This window comes from Zonotrichia albicollis, chromosome 3, assembly GCF_047830755.1.
Source record: "Zonotrichia albicollis isolate bZonAlb1 chromosome 3, bZonAlb1.hap1, whole genome shotgun sequence".
Taxonomy (NCBI): Eukaryota; Metazoa; Chordata; class Aves; order Passeriformes; family Passerellidae; genus Zonotrichia; species Zonotrichia albicollis.
This window is the reverse complement of record NC_133821.1, coordinates 54,840,486-54,863,297: the sequence shown is the minus strand read 5'-3', so window position 1 is coordinate 54,863,297 and position 22,812 is coordinate 54,840,486. Positions and strand designations below refer to the sequence as shown.

Sequence of the window (22,812 nt, the reverse complement as noted above, 5' to 3'; positions counted from 1 at the left end):
GGTTTGTATGCCCAGTGCTTGGCTTATTCAAATTATTCAAGCCCCTACAAAGGGCAGGGACAGCACCCTGGCTGCTGTGGCTCTAGAGCTCCTATTCTACCACCACTGAAATGGCAGCTTTCACAGTCATTTTTGTGGAAGTGGGAGTTACTCCTTTCAGCATGTTAGCCCAATGTGGACTTTATGACTGGATTTGGTTTTTGTTCCTTTCTTCATCCCCCATGCCCCCTCCACTTCTCTTCCTGCCAGGGAACCACTACCTGTAGAACAAGGATACAAAGGACAACCTATTGCTGCTTTTGAATAGTAAAGTGAGCAGGCAAAGGAAAAAACAGAATACAAACTATTGCTCTTGCCTTTCTCTCCAAGTGTGCAAAGAAACCACCTGCAAGTTTTGCAGGACTAGACTGAACTCTCCAACATGAGAAGAAAAGCATTCTGCACTAAGGCAGTGAGGGCTATGCACTCCTTAGGACTAGAAATGACACCTCAAGGGGAGGTGTCAGATGAAACAGAGAGAAGAACACACACCAGTCAAGGTTTTCTATCACTATCTGCTTAATGAGAAGTTAGTCAGTCTATTATACAACACCTTACAACATCACTTTAATAAATAATAAAACAGCAAACTACACAATAGCAGCACAAATATCAGCAGTACTTTGTTATCTATGGTCTGTTTGTCTGAGAATTTTTGCATTTCGTAAAATCTTAAAAACGAACAAATTTATAGGGCTAACACTTCATCAAAAGCTGAAGAAAACAGTCTGCACCTGCAGCCAGAAGAAAAGGAATTTAAAAAGTCGTAGGCCTCTGAACAATTTGTTCTTGATTTTTCTAGTCTAATTTCTGCATTTGCTTGTATACTCAAAGAAAGCTAAAATATTAAATTCCAATTTGCTTTAAAACAGTGGTATTCTGACCATCATGAATACAACACTTCCTGTTGTACATACACAGTTTATGCCTGATGGAGTAATTTTCTTGAACTACAGCTCATCTGTGTCTTTGGAGAAAGCATTAAAAAAAAATCTCTCAGCAAGTACAGACTGTTCTAAATACATTTCCTTGTTCAGACTATTCCATAGATATTTTAGCATGAACTCTGAAGATAAGCAAAACATTAACTAAAAAGAAGTTATAAAAAAGTTGTCACACTATTAGCTTTAGTTGTATTTACAATTCAAGCCTTTAACTTTAAAGAGCTCTCAACAGTGCCAAGAAGGTGGTTGCAAAGTTTTAAACAGACCAACACATTAACAGCCTTTTAATGAAAGCAGTCAAGTACCAAGAGCCAGCATTATGGGGGAAAAATTGCAAGGAGGAAGCCTAAAGACATTATGGTCTTGACACACTGGAGTCTTTAACTACTTCAGCATAGTAGCTTTTAACTACTACTACGGAGGTACTAATCTGCCATTATCTAGGAAAACAACTACTTTTTAAGTCTCTCTGCTACACAAGTAGCTACTTAGTGTATTAAATTTCACCAGCTCACATACAATTGTCTTACACATACAGCCTGAGCTTCTAAGAAACAGCTGTTTTTTAAAGAGCAAAAGCCATGTCCCTTTTCCATAATCAGCAAAAGGCAAAGACACAACCGTGTAATTGAAATACATATTTTCAAACCACAAAAATGAATACACCTCCAAAACTATGTTAAGTATTTTCATTATTAAAATAATTTTCCTTCAATCAAATATGATTTAAACCTTACTATGTCTCACTTCAGTGAAAACTTATTGATTTTACACACTTTAGGAGCTGAAAATCTTAAGGTAAGGTTCTCAAAGTTTATTTTACTCTACAATCCATCCTCTAGAGCAGAGGTTACTAAGCACTAAGCACTGCTACATGAATCACTTCACATTTATACAAATGTTCCCGGCAAAAGCAACTGCTAATAGTGCTTTACAGTAGATGCTTCCTGGCTTTGCCAAGGGCTTGTACAACCAGGACACACATTACTCTAAAGACGATTGCTGAAGCACACCATCAGCACTTGGAAATCCGTGGCTCCACGCAAAACCAATACTGACACACCACTCAGAAATGTGTGATGATTCATGGAAGGGTAGGGTTGGAAGAGTAGAATTCTTGTTTGGGAATTTGGAAGCATGTGCCAGAGTGAAATAAATAGAGTAGCTGAAGCTCTGGTCTGGAAAGCAAAAGGGTACACGTGCAGGGCCTGGAAAGCACTAGTTCTGCTATCCAGGATGACAGCTGAGAACATAAAGCTTGGAAGGCTCTGCATGAAAATACTCCCACAACATTTCCAAGCACTGGCAGATTCTGGAAGACTAACTGGAAGTGTAAGTTGCCTCAACTTGAGCAGCCTCAATTGCTCTCTTTTTTCCTAATAGGAGGTATGCAGATTTCATTCAGAGCCTCAGCACTCAGTATCTGTAACTGAGATTTAGAAATTTGCTGAAACATTTTGTGTTCCTGTCTTAGAGAGACCCATATACTTAAATTGGTAACCTGAAGGCTTTTTAAAACAAAAACCACTCCTGTAACCACGATATTCTTTATTTGCTTTTCTTTTAAAGAAAGAGTAAAGATAAGCAACAGAACAGATCAAGGTGCAGCGAGCAGAAAATGTTTAGAAGCTAAGAAGGTCTAAACTATACTGCAAAACACAGCCTTTCTACTTAAAAACCTCTCCTGTTAGACTTCCATCATTGAACTAAATACTTACATTTTTACAAGAGAGGCGTGCAGAAGAGAAGGCGAAGAAGAGAAATATTGTAGGTTCCAAAAATGTAAACTAATGTTGCAGCAGAATATAAAATAATTGCACCAAAGCATACCCCCTCAGATACCTAAAATCACAGCAACAAGACTGGACAGGACCTGTAATTAAGCATGGAATACAGCTGATTAGGGAAACGCCTACACCCAACCTCCATCCCGCAAAAGAAAAAAAAAAAGAAAAAAGTAAGAAAGAATGGAAAAAACCAAAAAAAGAATGAGGCCAAAGATGTTTCCCAACTGGGCATCAACTGACACTAATGCAAACAGAATTGGTTTAGAGACAAGACAAATGAGTGTCACAAAACAGCAGTGCAGATACAGAATCATCACAAGAATACCAAAAGTATTACTTCATGCTGTAGAATATCATGCATTTAAGCAAAACAGGACCCTATTTAAGAATTATACAATCCAGAACATGCATAAAGCAGCAGGAGCAAACAGATTAAAGTCCTACTTTCCTTCCCCAAACAGCTATCTTGGACCCTTCAGAGCAAACATAGCAAAAAGAAAGGAAATGCAGATTTTTCAAGGTGGGGCACAGCAGCTTTTAGAGCCTATTGTGCAATCACTGCTTTTCTGCACTCACAAACCAGAACTAAATTAAAGTTTAAATTACCTTTCTACACTGCATGTATCCCACACTACACCACTCAAAAACAGAATCACTAGTGACAGCCATATTATCCACAATAACATCTTAAATGAGAAATTCACAAATTTAACACAGGGCATTTCCCACCTTTAAAATTAGAGAGCAAGTTAAAACAAATTTGTGCTGAATATACTTTCCTTAATCCAGCTACTGGAAGCAAAATCTCTGTAAACATAGAAGCTTCATATCAACTTTTACACACAACCCCATTCCAGATTCCTAAAAACAGCATTAATTCAAATTAACACTTGGCAAAGTTCTGGTTTGAACCTTATTAATCAGTCATATAAAGCAATAATTGGTTGGTCCCATTTTTAAGCAGAGTGAGAGTTTTCAGACATCTAATCTAAAATAAACCGACCAAAATGAGATCAATCATACAATAATGTATCAAGAGCATACAGTTATTTATATTAAGACTCCAGAGAAACACTTGGGTATATTAACTAACAAATATATTAAGAACTTGCTTAAAAAAAAATATTCTTTGTTTTCCCTCTTCTGCCCCCAGTTTGTAAATAATGGATAATAAAAGGTATAACAACTGAAATAGATACTTTAAAATGTGTTTGTTTCTTAGAAGAGCTATACTAGCCATATGTTGAGGCACTAACCTAGCAAACCACCAAAAAAAAATTCTGTCAAAACCCTCAACACAGTTCCACTGAACATAGTCTTCAGCAGAAATACTTCTTACCTCCAAATATCACTTCCTTTAGAAAACATGGAGGACTTGATAACTTCTGGAGCCATCCATGCATAAGTTCCTGCTGCACTCATTTTGGTTGTTCTGTGCCACTCTCTAGCCAGACCAAAGTCTGTAATCTTCAGAGTTTTATTACAAATGTCATCATGCTCCATCTTCTCCAGCAATAAAACTGCAAAAGATTGAGTTTGCAAATTAATGCAGTGGCAATAAAAAAATACATTTCTGTTATTAATTTCACATACAACTTGTATTGCACAGATAATTGTCTACTTTTAGTGTTGAGAAAATATTATTGCAATTTTTATTAGCATGAAAATGTTTTTTGATAATTTTAAGCTATTCCAAGCCACAGAAGCAAGAAACATCTACAGTGTCAAGAGCTTTTTATGCAGGAGCATATATTATTATGCTAAAATATATATTAAAATAAATCATTATTTTTATGTACGAGCATATATTAAATTAGCACAAGAATACACTGGAGATGGAAAGTAAATCAAATAATTTAAGTAAACCCAGAATCCTAATAATCCCAGATGATGACAGACTGTCAGAAAATTATCCACTTTGCAACAAGATTCTGGAATAATAAAACCAGAAGCAGCACCAAACAAAAACCAAATGTTAAGAATTCTTATAAAAGAATGATAAAACAAAGCAGTATTATGTCACAGTATAAAATCCATCCTTAATAGTGCACTCCCATCCTGGCCCCTACTCATCTCTGAAAGCCTGTAACAACTGAAAGAGGCGAGGGGATGGACACGAGCAGGGTACTCAAAACAACAGAACCACAGCTACAAGGAATGGTTAACAGACAAGAAGCCTTTTCCTAGCCATTCCCCAGGAAAAGAAACATTTACAAACAAAAATCTATGTAACAATGCCTTGTTAATGAAGCAAACTAGACATAATAATTGTTCAAAGTTTCTCACTACATGAAATGGACACCACTGGGTAAAAGTGGCAGATGAGAATCAAACACGTGTCAGTCATTCACACAACACACAGGCGAACTTTGCAACAAGATTCTGAACTTTGGAATTCTTGGCATGGTATGTGAATATTATTATTTATCATAGATTTAAAAAGCATCTCCACAAATTCACACAAGTCAACTTGATATAGGGAATTTATATCAAAAAAAAGTTTGTTTAGTTTCATAAAATCCCTGGGCCACAAATCAGAACAAAGTTGGGAAACTATGCCAGGGAAATTAGTTTGCCTTAGGAGTTCCCTGCTGGCAACAGGCCACTGGACTTGGATCCAGTCCCTTTTACATTATACACACTGCACCTTCCATGAATGTTAAGAAGTAAGTTCTCCTGTTTTTGCTGTTGCATCCTACAGTGCCTGACTTGTTCATGAGACAACATTATTGGCAGAGTTGTAGCACCTCTTCAGGAAACCGTGTTACAAGAACAGAAGAAGGTAATTGTGTTGGAGCTCACAAGCAGAGAGATAACTGATGGAAAGGAATCAAAATTTTAACACACCATAATTTCAATTCCATATTCAGTTCCTCTGTCACTGTTTGAGAGAGAGAGCAACTGCCAGTTTTAACTTTCTGTTAAAATGATCTCCTGGGACAAAGACCAAAAATTAAACCATATGTAAGAAGCATAAATGTGTGGTTTCTACCTGTATGTAGAGCAAAACACAGTACAGGAAACCCATTAACAAAAAAGCAAACAAAGACTTACCCTCCCTTACAGAAGAAAAACTGATGACCTTGCACTTGCAATTGAAAGAAATAATTCTTACTGGTAGAGATTAACTCTCACAAATATTTCAAAAATTACATCAAATCCAGATAAAAGGAAAAGAACCCACATTCCTTTTTCAATAAGCTTCTTAACAGAGCAAGAAAAATGAAGGCCAAAATGGTACAGACAAACCAAGAACTCACCAATGAGAACCACCAGAACAGGTTAAATTCATGCAAGTTTTTATACTTTTATACTTGAATCAAAGACCTATTGTTTGCTGTTCTATTTCAAACATGTTCAGCAGAATTCCTGACATTCCTTGTCAGTCAATGTGACCGAAACCAAAAACAGTCAGTCTTGCAAAAGGTAATAACTGGCACGTGACCAAGTTTCATCCTACAAAGGGACAACATTTCTTAGCAGTTCAAACTTCCCTTTCCGGCTGGTAGCCAGGCAAACAATGCCACACACACATTGCTTAGCAGCTGGGCAGTAAAAATGCTCAGCATAGCTGAGTAGCACTCTGTAAGAGCTTACCTTGGAGTAGCCTAGCAACCTTCTCTATAGCATCCTCCTGCCTCTTCCACAGCTTCCCGGCCCTTGCTGGTTGCTAACCTGGGAGAAACTATTTTGTGATCACCAGTTTGCCCTGTTAACTCAGCATCCTCCTTGCTTCCTTTTGCAAACCTTTAAATTGTCTTTTCTTGCTCCAATGTTAAGCTGGGCAAGAGCCAGTTTAACACTTTTGGGTTTACTTCAATGTTTTTCAGACTTTTTATTTTCCACAAAGAATGAAGCTCACACTTACATTCTAGCTTTGCTCCTGGCAAGCACAGCCCAAAATATTCAGATGTGCAAAGACTATTTGAAAACAAAACCCACCAACACCCACATATTAGATTAGGTATGCAGAAATGCAGGAAAATCTTATGTGCTTACTTATTTACATGTAAGTAGGACATAGGATAAGGATATTTATCTAACACCCTGTTCATTTTTACATAAGCAAAACCAGATACTACCTTTCTGAATGCTTCAAAATCGAAGGAGATAAAGTTTGGGCCAAATCCTCTACCCAGATCCTAATCCCAAACATTTCAGCCAGAAATTAAAAAATGACCAAGTAGTCTAGGGTTGCATATGATTTCTACCAGCAACATCATTTTCAACTAAATTCTGAGTTACTACATCTCTCTTTGTGACTCTACCTTTCAGCAAGGAGATCAAAGGGAAAACAAATTTATTGACACCACAGAGCAAAGTCTTGGGTGACATATAACAGGCACTCCTTGAATATATGAGACACTGCATGCCCAGAAATATTTACAGCAGGGCAACAAAGAGATGTTATTTTCAATAATTCCTGAAATATAAATTAACGAGTTAAAGATAAAAGCCAGGCAAGTCAGAGAGAAAAATGAAGTGCTGTGCAGTAAACTGGTATTAAAAGTGGTAGATAAGATACTTCGAATCATAAAGGTTGGAAAGAAACTTCAAGATCATCAAGTCCAACCTTTGACCAAACAGCACCATGTCAACTAAACCACAGCACTAAGTACATCCACTCATTTCTGGAACATTTGCAGAGATGGTGACTCTACCACCTCCCTGGGCAGCACAGTCAGAAGGTAGTGCCCACTCTAAGAAAGAACTGACCATCATACTAAAATATATGCAAGTTTTGCATAAGATCATAAAGATCATAAAATCTATAGCTATAAGAAAGAGATGAAGGAAGAAGAAATGCCTGGCTGTTCTGGCTAATGGAAAACTAGCAAGCTATATGTAGCTGTGCAAGTAGTTCAATTCTAAAAGTCACTGAAGGCTTAGTTCAGTAGAAAGAAGGAGCAATCAATAGAATTTTACAAAGCATAACACCTCATATGAAATATTGAATGACTAAACCTGCACATGCATGTCCAATACCAGGAACTGAAGCAGACATAGAAAATAGAATAGTTAGGATCTAGTAAATGTCTTTTATATAGATAAAATCAGAAGAGCTTGTCCTTTTTGCTACGCTAAACAAAGGTTTAGAGAAGTTATGAGAACAGAAGTTACCTGTACCTAACAACAGAATGCAGACCTACAGCACTGGTGCTCTTAACAAAATATTTTCCTGTGTGCTCTGGCTGGTCCATCTTACAGGTACACTTCTGACTAAACTCAGTTCTAGATCTGGAGCTATCGGGGTAAGGAATTTTATTGCCTATTTTTTCCTATCCCGATTTCGGAACTCTGCAGTGTAAAACAGAGTTCACTTCTCTAAAAAGAAGCAAGATCAAACACACATTCCTGTTAAACCTAATGGTCCCTGAAGCAGTACTGCCATTAATCTTTCTTGCTTTCTGCATTATCATTGTTATAGCTGGAATATTTTTCTCCTGATCTTATGGCACAATGCAAATATTTCATGGTGTAACAGTATGCAGGTAAGATGTTTTGCACACTCTTAGAAACCAAAATCTAACACTTTGCCATGGAGCCAGCCAGTACTTCCCAAGTCAGTGCTCCTCTAATTAAAATAGACCCAGCAACAATTCTTTGCCACACCACTACTGCTTCCATACAAGGTGATCTTAGTCAAGAAAGGCACAGAATTTAAGCTTGAAAAGGACACACAGGTCCCAGGAAAATGCCCCTCAAATGCTCCCATTTGCCACTCCTTTTCCTGAGCCATTCCCATTCCATCAGTCCCATCTCCAAACTCTCCACACAGGCAGTAAAGCCCTTTTTGAGGTGAGCAAAAGGTGAGATATACATAAAGCAGCAAACCATGTCTGGCCAGAGTTGAACAACAACTGCATTCTCTGTTTGTTTGAGCTTGGGTTGAAATTTTATTGGGGAAAAGGAAAAAATAAGCAAGAGCCTACATATAGACCAATAAGCCAGCAATAATAGCACAGAGCACATTTAGACAAACCAGATTCCTGGGGATGCACATCTGCCAAACTCAGGTAAAGAATGACACCCACAGTGCTACTTCCAAGACTAAGCTGAAAGCCTAGAGAAGAACCAGAAGTACTAATTGAAATTGCACCAACTTTGTTTAAAGCATAATTCTAAATAAAAGGCTTACATTCCTGCCTCAGCTTCTCTCTTTTTTTATTTGTTAATATAGTTTAAGAAGCAGTATTTACAGCAAGCATGAGGGAGGCCTGGACAGACATTTAGGGCAAGACATCTAGGAAACTTATACCAAGAACTAAGCTCTTCAATGCCACTCTTTTAATGCAGGTTATTTCCTGTGGTGTTTTCTTTTTGTTTCTTAGTACATATAGATTGTATTTCTCCAACTAATCTAGCCAAAGTTCCCATTTAAGACAACACTTCAGTTGATTTTTTTTTTTTTAAATCCAAAGACTTCAAACAGTTAAAGTCAGTTTCATTGCATGAACAATGCATTCCAGTGTTTTCAGGTGACTTTTCTCAGTTACCATACATATGAAACAGTTAAGTGAAAAAGGTATTCTGAGATAAGCCAAGGCAAAGGATGGAACACCTTTTCAGTAGTTTAAATGTACTGAATTCAAACTACCTTCTAATACTTAAAAAAGAAACATCCTGAAGTCCATTCTATCCCTCCTATCATCTTTGTACTTTCTATTACACCCCCTTTATATTACCTATTTTGTTAGTACTAAAAATAAAACATTAAGCAATCTTATTTTCCCAAGTTAGTCAATTGCTACCAACCATTTCTTGCTACTTTATCTGCAGTTTGCTAAACAGGTGACTATCATGGGCTTTGCAAGTCTAAGCTATTTAATACTACAGCAATTTAAGTTACTATGATTATAGGTACAAATGCCTACATATCCACCAATGATAAAGTCATTCTTAGAGAATACCATAAAGGAAAGAAAGTTGTTATGCTGTACAACTCCACTTGCAAATAGAGATTGTCCAGACAATGCTGCTACTATCTCTGTTCCCCTTGCACCCAGTCAGTTCCCTCTCCAGCTGTTTGCAAGCAAATCTGGTTCCTGTTAGTTCACTAAATCGACATGCAACAAAACCAGCAGGGTGACCCTGCATCTTTATCTGGGGACTAACAGGCAGAAAGAAACCTTATTAAATGCTGCATATTCAATTAATGAAACACAATACCTTGTCCATATTAAGAGACCCACCTCCATGATTTGGAATTGTTATTTGGCTCCAATCGTAACTGGATATTAAAATTTCAACATTGCTTGTAGAAGCCATATCTAGGTTTTAAACTGCAGATTAATTACCATAGTAAAAAATATTAGGTGTGCAAACCACAACTTAAATATGTCAGTGAAAACATTAACTCATCAGAAACTCTTCTGTCCATAAAAAAGATGATACTTTTGCCCATGAAACAGCACTCCTTAAATACCTTCCTTTTCTTCCGTGGGCTCTCAGGATGGGTTCTGCTCTCTCTGCAGCTAAAATCTGTCAGATTGTGATTTTCTCACTGGATTAAGTTCAGAGGGAAGGGAATTTTATCCTTTAAACAGTGATTACATATGCAGGAGACTTTTTTATTCTATGGATACTGTGCTCCTCTATTATCTATGTCCCTTTACAGCAGGCATATAACCAGTTCTTAATTTTCACACAACTGAAAGGAGCAGTTTGTTCTTAAATGCATTTCTCTAAAAATACCCAGCTTAAAAAAAACCCAAAACGAACAACCCAAAAAATGTACCTCAAAGGAGCCAACATATACTAAAAAAAAAAAAAAAAAAAAAAAAAATTATCCTGAACAAAGTGTTCCCCATTGGAAAGCCAAAACAAGACACGACTTGACAGAAAAAGTTCTTGACATCATGAACTGACAAATACACATGAACCTCATAAGAAAAGCCCAGCCCACAGTAGGATATATGGCAAAAGAAAAGCACCAAAGGATGAGAATGACTAGGAGTCACCTGCCTTCTGAAGAAAATGGAGGGAAATAAAAGGAAAGACAGAAAAACAGACAAGAGATTTCAACAGCTCCAACACACCTTGCATCACCATTTTTTGCTTCCCCTTTACTTCTTTAATAACTATTATTAAAGCAACTTTGGGCAAATGGAAACTTGAGAGAAAGAAGCAGTTTTAACAAGCTATTGGCACAGACTACAGATGCTGCAAGTTAGTTTACTGCATGCCATTTGTGCTTCACTTGCTTTTCAGATAGGTCTGTAATGCAAAACAGAGTTTTCTATTGTGCTGTAAGAGGAAGTACTAGAGGTAACAAGCATTTATAATTAGACATTCAAATAATCATAATTTAAACACTAGATCAGCAGTAAATTCTGAAAAATGTAGGATTTGGATACTACATCAGCAAAAACTCAAAAGCAGACTGGACACCAAACATTCTCAAGTTGTCTTTAATAAAATGTTACACTTAACTCTCCTATTTAAAAACTAAATTCAAGAAAAAACAACCTCATTAAAGCAATTCCTCCATAATTTTACAATTGCATGGAAATCAGTCAATACTGAAACTTAGTTTTAAAACTCAAAACACTCAGTTGTGTTCTATCTACCAGGAACTTCCTTAGTTATTTGAAACAGCAATTACTTTCTTCGCTTGCTATTTTTAAAAGGCAACTCTGAAGCAAAAAACCCCCAAAAATAGAAACAAAAAAAAGTGACCAAAATGAAGGGAGATGAGAAGGACAACAGCTAGGTTGTGAATTCCTGAGTTAGATAATGTTCTAGTTTCAAACTCAGCAGAATAAAGTGGCTCTGAATCCATTCCTTAAAGTACACAATCTTTTTTATGGAAGTGATTCATTTTTTTAAGGAGCTTCATCCTAGTCTTAAAAAAACCACAAAATATAAGGCCAACTAAAGCTATTATGTTCAAACTGCATAAAAAGTCTTTGTCAATATATAATACATCAGGTACAGCTTCCACCAAGAGAAAGTCGGAGAAAACATTAACTTCCTGCCTAACCCAAATTTAAGACCTGGCCATTCCTTAAATCAATATATGTCATACAACATACAAAATTTAACAGGCAAGGCAGATGAGGTTTTTAATCTCACAAATGACATCCAGGGGCAAGAGCTGACACACGTTACCTTCCTTCAGAACTAACAATTTAAGTTATCTATCATCAGTCAAATCATCTTTTCAATATTTTGTTTTGAAGCTATGAATATTTCATTCAAATTTGGCTCGGATTTATAGTTATTTTTTTGAAGTCAATAGAGCATGACTCGATGCAGTTTGATATTTCAAGCTAATCAGAAGAATACACAGCTTCTGAGTACACGGAAGTATTTACATAGTTGGCATACTTTTCCTGATCATAACACATAACACTCCACAATTATGAACTTCCTTGTTGCTTTATTTTTTGTGACTTATCTCAAGGCGCATTTGATGTGTTGAAATTAGAATATTTAATACAAAAAAAGAGTCACATCAAAATAAAATAAGGTTTAATAGAAATAGATAAATACATACCTAAAAAATTAAAAAGACATTCTACTTTTAAAGGTGACTTATTAGCAAAGCTGAAGTAAAGAGGTGTAGTCTGATGTAACAACCAAGACAGAAGGAATCTGCTGTCACTGAAATACCTTAACCTCCTCTTCACTGACAGCCCCTCACCATCTACAGCTTTTTCCCCCTAGGCTGAGTCTAGCAGCTGGGTAGTCTTGGGAGACTCAACCAGCCAGATAGCCCAGCAGGAAATGAAGCCTGCAAATAAACCAGCTTAGAGTAGTTTCCTGCTGAATCTCAGCAATGTTTTAACCTGACCTACTGACCACACAGGCAGACTGAGATGTGTAGACTTGGCTAACGGGTGGGAGGTGGGTGGGGAAGCCTCCTCATACAGCTACAGCTGCTCCAGGAATCCCTGTGGCACCTGTTGCAACAAGTGGGAAGTCAAGCAACACAAACAGGTCAACCCTTTCACATCCAGTTTTAGTCAGAGATTTAAAGATAGAATCCAGATTTGCTATGTTTTTTTCCATAATAAAATCAGCTTTGACAAAATCTACTATTGGAAAGAACCCACTGAATAAACTAAAACCAGAAAAAATTCCTGGATCTCCTTTGAAGATGCCAACTGCTATGAATCCAAATTCTGGTCGTAGATACTTGGTCAGGTTTAGTCATTGAGTTAGAATCTCATCAGTTAATATGAAACCCTGCACAACAATTTCTATGAGGATTCTTAATAGGTTACACTTTATAAAGAATTTTTAGGTTGTTTATTTTTTAAAGAACATTTGAAAGAGTCTTGCTGTTTTAACAAAAAATTAAAAAGCCAAATAACCTGTTACCTAGCAAACAAAGCAGAAAAAAATTAGACAATTTTTAAATCCACTTGTTTTAAAAATACATTTAAATGCATTTGACAGCAAAGTGAAAACACTTATTTTGAAATGAGAACTCCGCAAACTTGACAGTGCTGTCCTTCTCTTGAGAAGAGAAAATGAAAGGGAAAGCTGATTGTTTGTCTCAATAGTGTAACATTAAGCAATGAGTTTAAAAGGACAATATTTTTCCTTTCTACATAATACAGGAGGAAATAAAAGCAATTAACTCCAGGAAGAACAGTGGCATCTAATCCTGATAGGAAATCAAATCACAAAACTGCCTGAACATTTAGAACTAAAATATAACCAGTTCCAAGGGTTAACTTGTCCCATAACGAACCACAGCAATGAAGCATTTACTCCTACATTTTTGAGAGGGAGGGCCAACTTATCAGCTCTGAGTTAATAGTACACCTGCCAAAACACAGATTTTAGTCACTGTGAAGAGAACAAAGAATGATTATGTAGCCAACACTGGCATGTCTAGGACTGATTTAACTGGAGCTATGACCCCCACCGCACACAAAAAAGGTTAAAGCTGGCAGGAAGCTCCAAGGAGGAAGAATACTTCTGTGGTGACATTATACATATATGTAATTTTTCCAACTTACCTTATTTAATCCATGAATTTAACAAGCAGTAAGAGGGTTAAAATTTAAACATCCATTTATTTTCAGTGACTGGATAGAGTAAAATGGTCAAGCAAGGTAAAAGTGATGAAATGTAGTTTAAAGCTGTCAATCCAGGAATGCAAGCTACACCAGCTGTTATTTTTGTACTGCTCATGAATACAGACAGCCAAGTAATTTGGTATTTATCTGTTTTTATCTATGTATCATATGTATTTATGTTTACTTCGATGTCCTAGACATTAATTTTGCTTCTAATAAACAAAACAATCCCAAAGCTCAAAAAAAAAAAATCTGCATTATTAGAAGCATTATAACTGAAAGTTATTGAAACAAATTTTAGTGCCTTAAATTTTAACAAATAATCAGAAATAAATTTCAAGGTCAGAAATTACCCTATGCTGCACCCACTCCTTGCAAATATTTATCATACAAGGTCAGCCTTTTTCAGAACTTGCAACACTGAAGCAAGTTTAGAAAAAAGCTCATACTCAGTGGTAAGAAAATTTACAGATTGCAAACAAAAAGCCATTCTCTTCTAAGGTCAAAGAAACCACAAAACAGCATTCAACAACCAAATACAGTTCAGTGATGTGTTACTTCTCTATTCCTTTGAGGTTGCAGAACATTTTCGTGGAGCTTTTAATATTTGCTAAGAGGGTCCAAAGATAGGCCCTGTCCCTGTAGCTCCCATGGGGATGGGGGAATAATCTGTAACTGAAAACTCAGTTATATCTCAATTTCTTCTAATGCTTGGATAACACCAACAATGTCTAAATTCCAACCACACTTTGCAGTTTGCTTATTTAAGCACAATACCTCTTTTAAGAAGTGTTATGGTCAGCAGTTAAAATTATTTTTCACTATTTAGGGGAATGAACAAAATTGTATAAGTATTTTACCAGCTAATGAGAGGTGTTTAGCTGTCTGTTTTTCTATTAACCTGGGTGAAAATAGGTTGCTTGCTCAGTACAAATTTCAGAGGCAAAAAAGTCTATGACCCTATTTTAGGGCACCAGCTTAAAAAAAAAATGAGCCAAATAATCCTTTAAGTCTTTAATACACAAATTCTAAAAACACTATAATCCAAAGCCCTACACTTCAATTTATAATGCTACCCTGAAACAGAACTCTTTACCATCAAAAACAGTGAGCAAACACAACATACAGACTAGAATGTGACTCCCACATTCTCCATGAAGAGGTCACCATAAACCCTGGTGCAAATGAAAGTCCTGAAGAAACCTGCTAGGAATGAGTATAACACAAAGCAGAAAAAAAAAAAAAAAAAAAAAAAAAAAAAAGAGAAAAACCAATCTTCCAAAAGTTGTAAACCAGATCACTTGGTGCTATACAATGACAGAACAAAGAAACAAAGACAGGGAAGAAAAACATGAAAAACCAAGTTAGATTCAGAGAAAGATCAAAACAATATTATTCTGGACTAAATAATCTGACCTGTTAGAGATGCAGTCTCAACACCAAATAAGAAACAACTCTCTACAGCTGTCAGATGGACATAGTTGGGAAAACATTAAAATGAAAGTCTGAATAAAAAATGAATTATAAATAGGGGTATTAAAGTTCATGAGCTTATAATTAATCAAATGACATATAGCCAGTGTTTCAGCCTAGAGTCTTGTTTTCAGCATTAAGCACTACATGTAAATTTACTTCAGCCTTGTTAAGTTTGAGGGACTTTGTTCTAAATTAATGAGCAATTTTTTCCACCTGTTAATGTCCAGACTTGAGACATAGAAAAACATCAAACAGAAGCAAATTTAGAAGATGGTAACTGAGGTGAAATAAATGGCTACTGCAGTTAAGTCTTCATCTTCAAATAAAATAACTGCTGGATATCATTCCTCCTCTGAAAGCTTAGACAGGACAAATATAGTGCTACACAGCAGCAGTTCACAAAATTTCATTTCAGGATATTGTGTTAAAATCATAATGTTTCTGAATATTATTTTTAAATGCTGAAGCACATCCTTCAACTGGAAATTAGGCCTCTACAACATTTTAACACTATAGTTATTTCTATGGTGGAATGAGACAATCACAGCAACCAGCTACTCAAAACTGTTCTCTCCTGAATTCCAGTATCTTCCTGGACACAAACTACACAACATATTTATATGCAACAAGCATATATATCAAGTGAATATTAAAACAGGTGCAAAACATAGCATTGCCTTTGATGAACTGGAAAAAGATACTACTAGCTCAAGGCTGCTAAGCATTTGATGCTCCCACAGAATCCAGCTAACCTTCAGGGCCTTTCAAAAAATAGAATCCCTATTTACATAGTCTGAGCACACATGAAATAATGAAAAAAAATACTGGGAGCAATGTTTCATGAGATTTAGAACTCTTTCATGTGACATAAGGATATTCAAAAGAAAAACTTACTGGAAGTCAATGGCACGCTAAGTTTAAGCAGATCACAACATTCAAAACAGGTAGTGTTTCCCAAATAAATGAAATTTTGCAATCCTACTTATATTTGCATGAAGGTGGTTTTATTTTGGTTTTCTGTGTTTTTTTTAAAGAATACTTAACTAATAAGGTTATAAAAATCAGTGCTCCTTCCTGCGTATCCACTTCCAGATGCTTCAGGATGTATGTTCTTAATGCTGCAATGCAGCAGCATTACTTTTACAGCAAAGCACAAGGCAGGGCTACTGCCTCTCAGACATGGGATATGAATCTGGTACACCTGGCATAATTTCTAACTTTATGTGATTTTTAAGTAATTAAGAACAATGTAAAGCATTTAAGTACCATGACTTCCTATATGAAGACAGCATGGAAAACTACAGCACACAGATTTTAAAATGCTAAATAACTTCTGGCCCACGATTCTACCTGACTGATATTTATCCAAGGGATACCACGTTCTCAAAGATGTGGTTCCTATGGGTTTTATGAAAATGGGTTGTCTTCTGGCAGAGGGATTTCAGTTAGTTCTGCCAGGAAAAACATCCACTCCCCTCCAGACCCCAGCTGCCATCAGCAGCTTAGCAGCCAGCCAGGCACTACCAGCAGTGTCAAACCAATTACAGCATTTGCAGCATGCTACAGGAGGTGCCCGAGTCACCCAGCACTGGAGATGGGCACCTTGGGACAGCCAGGCTTAGCTGGGACACTGGAGATGTGGAAATCAGTGTGAGACTGTAAGTTCCACAAATGGGGGTGCCAACAGGAGGACACTGAGATGCAGAATACATCAGGTTCTTTAGTTTTGTTACACCACAATAGGTGAGCAGTAATTGGCACAGTGCTGCTGACAGAAAAAACTCCAATTTTCACTGCCATGAGCGAGCATCTTGGAACTTTATTTTCAAAGGAAGTTACACTGAAGCTCAAATCTACTGAAAAACCATTTCTCATCTCTCTCAAAGCTACCAAAGACAATTGTAATAGAATGTAATTTTGAATTCTCTTGGTAGCTGTACAAGATTCTGCATTTCAAACATTTAATAACAGCTGTACTTGTGATGTGAACAAGCATTAACCTCTTCAAAACAGTTAAGAGACAAATTATGCACCCTAGTGATTTCAGAATATATAAAATCAGTTCAGAAAATGGCAGATAGGCTTAACTCTAGTTTCGTCCTCTCCCTGAACAGCTAGCCTAAAGCTGCTATACAGACACGTTTGAGAGAAAGCAGTTTTTACAAATTTTGGAAAACATTTCCATCTTATTTTAAAAGGTGTTTAATAAATAATAATAAAAGGTGCATAACCTGAGCAATTCTGCTGCAAATTATGAGAATTTGTTCTTGCTTTTCTCAAACTCCAGGACACCCTGCCTCATCAAAAGCAACTGATTCAACAGTTCTGTCAAAACACATCACACTTCCTTTTAAGGTTTTAAAATCAAATGGTTTCTATTCTCTAACTGCTACTCAGTATACTAGTTTGAAGAACATGACATTACAGTGGGTTGACCTCTCCTATGTTTGATTCCTTCAGATTCAAGTAATTCTCATTAGCACTGTCACTATCATGGCCTTATTCAACAATCCTTGAAACTCCAGCTGACCTCGACAATTTCAAAAAGCAATATAAACTCAATGCCCTTCACAGCTGAGGGCTGCAAAGGACCCTGGACTGCTGGAGGAGCTGGTGAAAGCCACAGCAAACCAAACCCTTCTGGCACATCCATCTATGACAAGTGAGTACAGAGCACTTTATCAGTACTGTGCTAGTACACTTAATCTACACATAACCAACTCTGTAATCGTGGATATGTCTACGCCATAAGCAAGATATTCTGAACTTACTGCAATGGTTCCTACAAGTACATAAGGCTGCTGCACTAGAGATAAAGTGCATTTTTTAAAGGCAGAAGCAGTGCACAGTCTGAAATCAACCCCAGAATCACAAACCTCTGTTTTCTCTAGCCTTGACTTCAGAAAGTGAAAATGTGGCATACTCTAGCTGAACATACCACAGCTTTTTTCAGGACAGAATAATCAGGGAAGGCTGTGCTGAGCCCTTACACAACCACAGGTCTTATAACTAATAAAGTGTCCTTGCTCAGAAGCAAGAAATTTCATCCCCTCAGAGAAAAAAGCTGCCCTTCCAAAGAGTCAGAAAAAAAGCTGAGATGTGGTAAAAAGACACACATAACTTATAGTGTCTGGTCTTGTAGATGAATTCCTGTCTTCTATTTCCAGTAAAACCTAATTTCTTTTCATAATCAGCAGGCATGCTAAATCAAGAATAACTTCCTACCCAGAAGACAGAGTTAGGAATATTCAAGTATTTTCACAGTTTTTAAGACATCTCCTTTTCGGTTAAAGCATCAATTAATTCAGAATTCCTTTAGTAACAATGATGGGTTGAACAAAATAGAATTTTCTTCCATGATTTTTATTCATATTTTAGATTAGGTAAAGTTCACCTGTTAATCTTTTATTTTAGATTATGTCTTTAATCTATAAAGTATATTGAGGAATGTAAGAACTGCTTATGAGAAGTTATCCTCAAAACAGGCCATGATATTTGTCAGTGAAACCTCTCACCACTTCAGTCATACAAGGCTTTATAAAGCACCCACGACTAGTAAGGCAACATTAGACATCATGGTTACTATGTTTCATTTAAGCACACATATCTAAAGCTAAGTGTTCTTAACACTTTTGTTTTGTCTGCTTTTGAAAGTTTATTTTACCTGGACTCTAGAACTGAAGAAACTCTCTCTGCTGTTAATAAAACTCATGAGTTGCATTCACTTCCCTGTTCAGCCCTCAAAACCAAGTTTGTTAGTTTTCCTTTCTGATATGAAAAACCTTTGTTTACTTATTAATTTCCCTTACTCTGGCAGAAACACAAACCTTTTCCCACCTCCCAGAAAGAGCCCATGAAACAAGAGCATTCAAACCCAGACAGTCACTGGGCTTTGTTAATAAAAGCTGGCTGCTCTCACGGCTCTGCCGTTTGTGGCACTTCTTCTCCAGTCCTGTCAATGTGGCATCAGCGAAGCCACAACAGATATGCTACAGAGATTCCAGCTCCATAAAACTGCACAAAGAGAAGTAACATGCTTGCCTTTGAGATGCTTGCTATTGCCTGCCAACCACAAGCCCAGACACATACCTTTTCTGGATCAAATACACTGGTAGAAGGGGCTCCCTTTCCCAGCTGGAAAAATTAGTTCCCGCCTACTTGCTGGGGAAATAGTTTGAGAAGCATTTCTTACCACATCACAATAAGGACAGTAATTTTTCCAATTTATTGTCTGAGGAAGAAGAAAAAATCCTTCTTAACAAAAATAACAAGGTTAGCACAAAACTGATACACTCATATACTACCTAGAGCTGCTTAAGGGCGAGCACTGAAGCACCACCAGCAGCAGTGCCTGGAAAGCAGCGAGGAGCAGGAGAGGAATGGGCGCTGCCAGACCCGTCTGGGGCTGCAGCCACTGCACAACTGCTCCTGTTCACGCCAAGCAAGTCGCTCACTCAACCCTGGCAGCATTCCACTCCCACTGTGCAAGACTGCAAAAGACTACAGAAATAGGGTGAAGGGAAATCTTTGATGAATGGATGAGTTACCAGAACAGGGGATACTGCCATGACTTGCAGTCATTTTAAATTCATGTTGTTGAACAGTATATGGTACCAGCAGGGCACCGCTGTCTTCCAACACTATCATTTAGGTGGATGATCAAGAGACATAATTCTGTTTAGGATATTCAATACTTCTTCAAACTAAGAAGTTTGTTTGAAGTATCTTGCCAAGATTAAGAAATACATGTGAGAGACCTAGCTCAAGTTAAGTGCATCTGCAACAGGAGTTAGAAATGGAAGCAGTGAATAGGCACCTAAGCTGAGGTTATAATAAGAATGATATTTTTAGATGCTCTGCCATTAGCCCTATAAGATGACAATGGTAATCAGTTCTCAGCAGTACCCAAGTCAGCTCCCAGTGTTATGCTAAACCACAGGGTTATGAATTTATTTCAGACATGAACTTTGTCACTGTCATTTAACATGCTGCTGGCATGCACAGCCCACTCTAAGGAGAGCCACTAAGCACTCCAGGTGAAGCAGCTCATTCCTTACACAGCAGCAAACTAAAAGGGCACAAGCTGGCTACAGACCACTTGCTAGAAATAAAGGTGTTGGCCATGACGCTAAACGTCCAAGAGTTCACCACCCGTGCTACAAACTGAGCCACAAACACAGCTGAGCTAGGTTCTTTCTTTATCAAACAAATAGTGAAAGTATTCTCAGAACAGTCAGTCCCATGACTGAGCCTTGTCTTAACAGGCCATGCATGGTGACCTTCAAGACACAGAGCCTCTTAAACAAAATGCTTCAAACTTGAATGAAGCTTTTTTGTTTCTGCTGGACTACTTAAGGTCTCCTAACTGGAAAAAAAAAGACTAACACATTGCTGCACTTTTGGAACATTCAGAACAAAAAGTAAAGAGTGGAGATAGTTTCAGATATTTGAGGAAACACACAGATTTCCACTTTCAGGTCATCATTTCTAACACAACTCCAACCGCAAGCCATAAACACTCTATTCTAGTAATCCAGCTTTCCAAAAGCACAGTGGCAAAAATCTTAGATGCTTCTGCATTGTCAGATGGACCAAGGAGCCATTAAGCAAGAATTGAGCAACTCCCCCATTCCTGCAGGTGCATTTGCCCATGCCAAGGGATGAAAGCAAATCTGGCATCTGAACAACAACTGGTTTTAAAATACTTGTCTTTTCCACCTCAATGTTGGCTAAGTGGACAAATTTTATCAATGTTAAATGCATGCAGTGAAAACCAGAAATACATACGATTTGTACGGCAGTGAAATAGAAGTGATACACTCATTAAACCTTCTCTTTACAAGGCGCTTGGTTCCTTGGGTTAGTTTTAAAAGCCAGGACCACACAACATCAGAGTAAATACAGCCTTGTAGATTTGCAATTGTGGTGGCTGCGCACAGAATTTTATCCCGCTCTCAGTGAGCTTCCCTCCGAGGGGGCCGGGCTTTGCGTGCGCTGCAGGTACCCCCGGTTCCTGCCGACCTCTCCACGAGTTCGCAGCCAGCTCTCAGCCCGGCAAACCAACCTGCCGCTTGCCCAAGCTTCTGGCACCGGGTGCCCGAGTTGCGACACCCGTCCCCCGGTGGAACAGGGCTCTCGGACGGAGCCCGTCCAGGCCCGGCCACCACCCCCGCACCGCGGCCAGCGCCGCCACGCCGGGACCCCCGGGCCCCGCGGCCTAAGGCGGGGACATCCCGTCGCCGTCCGAAGGTCCCTCGTCACCTCCCCCCCGCCCCGCCCGGGACTCACTGTTGCTCGACTTGAGGTCCCGGTGCAGGATGGGGACGATGGCCTCGTCGTGCAGGTAGAGCATGCCGCGGGCGATCTGCACCGCCCAGTTCACCAAGATGTGCGGGGGGATGCGGCGGCCCCCGCGGGCGGCCGCGGCCCCGGGGGCGGCGGCCAGGGCCCTGTTGAGGGATCCGCCGCGGGCGAACTCCATGACGAGGCAGAGGTTGGGCTCCCGCAGGCAGACCCCGTGCAGGGCGATGATGTTGGGGTGCCGTAGCATGGAGAAGAGCTTGGCCTCCTGCCGCACGCTCTCCGCCGTGGCCGTGATGTCCTCGTCGGGGTCCTGCCGTGCCGCCTTCACGGCCACCTCGCGGCCCCGCCAGGTGGCCCGGTACACCTTCCCGAAGCCCCCCACGCCGATGATCTCCTGCAGCTCCAGGTGCTGGAAGTCGATCTCCGTTAGGCTCCCCTCGGGGTCCCCCAGCCCGCTGCCCCCCGTCGCCGCTCCACCGCGGGGCTGGCGGGTCACGTAGTTGGCCGGGAAGATGCCGAGGCGGTGGCGAATCTTCCCCGCCCACCAGCCGTCGTCGCCGGACACCGCCGCGTCCTGCGACAGCACCTCCACCACGTCCCCTCGCCGCAGGCTCAGCTCGTCCTCGCCGCTCGCCTCGTAGTCGTACAGCGCCGTCCACAGCGGGCACGGAGCGCCGCTGCCACCGGCGGACGCCGCCGCCCCGGCGCCCGGCAGAGCCATGGCAGCGACCTCAGCGCCGGCAGCCACCAGCAGCAGCGCCGCCGACGCGGGAGCGCCCGCCCGGCCGCATCCTCACCTGCTGCCGCCGCCGCCGCCGCCGAGCGGGAGCCGCGGGAGGGGAGGGCGGGGCGCGGGCAGGGGCGGGGCCGCCCGGCCCGGTCGCCGCCGCCGCCGCCGCGGGGCTCCAGCGGGGAGAGCGCAGGCGCGCGCGGGAAAGGCGGGGAGGGCAGCGCCGGTGCCCCGCGCCCGCCCGCCCGCGCCCGCCCATTGGCCGCCCGCAGTCACGTGGCGCTGGGCGCGGAGGGGCCGGTGCGGTCCGGGGGACCGGGACGGGGCTGAGGGGGCCGTGACCCCTCTTTTGTCCCTCCGGGGCTGCAGACCGGGCCGGGGGCTTGTGCCTCCTCTGCAGCTTACCCTCTCCTTCCTTTGCGGTTTTGGGGCTCCTTTGGAGCGAGCCCCCAGCGGGTTCTGAAGAAACAGCTTCCTCGGTTCGTGCTTGCTCCGCCACC

At 39.9% G+C, this 22,812-nt stretch overlaps 1 protein-coding gene across 2 annotated transcripts in view; it reads right to left on the bottom strand.

Moving 5' to 3' along the window:
* MAP3K21 (mitogen-activated protein kinase kinase kinase 21) overlaps positions 1 to 22,500 on the bottom strand; it is a 41,059-nt gene extending 18,559 nt beyond the window's left edge. For both annotated transcript variants that reach the window (XM_074537491.1, XM_005487615.4), the window contains exons 1-2: positions 21,568 to 22,500; positions 4,110 to 4,290 (exon numbers count right to left, since the gene is read on the bottom strand). In XM_074537491.1, coding sequence (XP_074393592.1) covers positions 4,110 to 4,290; positions 21,568 to 22,303 — 917 coding nt within the window. In that variant the 5' untranslated portion in view covers positions 22,304 to 22,500. The remainder of the gene's footprint in view (positions 1 to 4,109; positions 4,291 to 21,567) is intronic.
* Between the last annotated feature and the right edge of the window lie 312 nt (positions 22,501 to 22,812).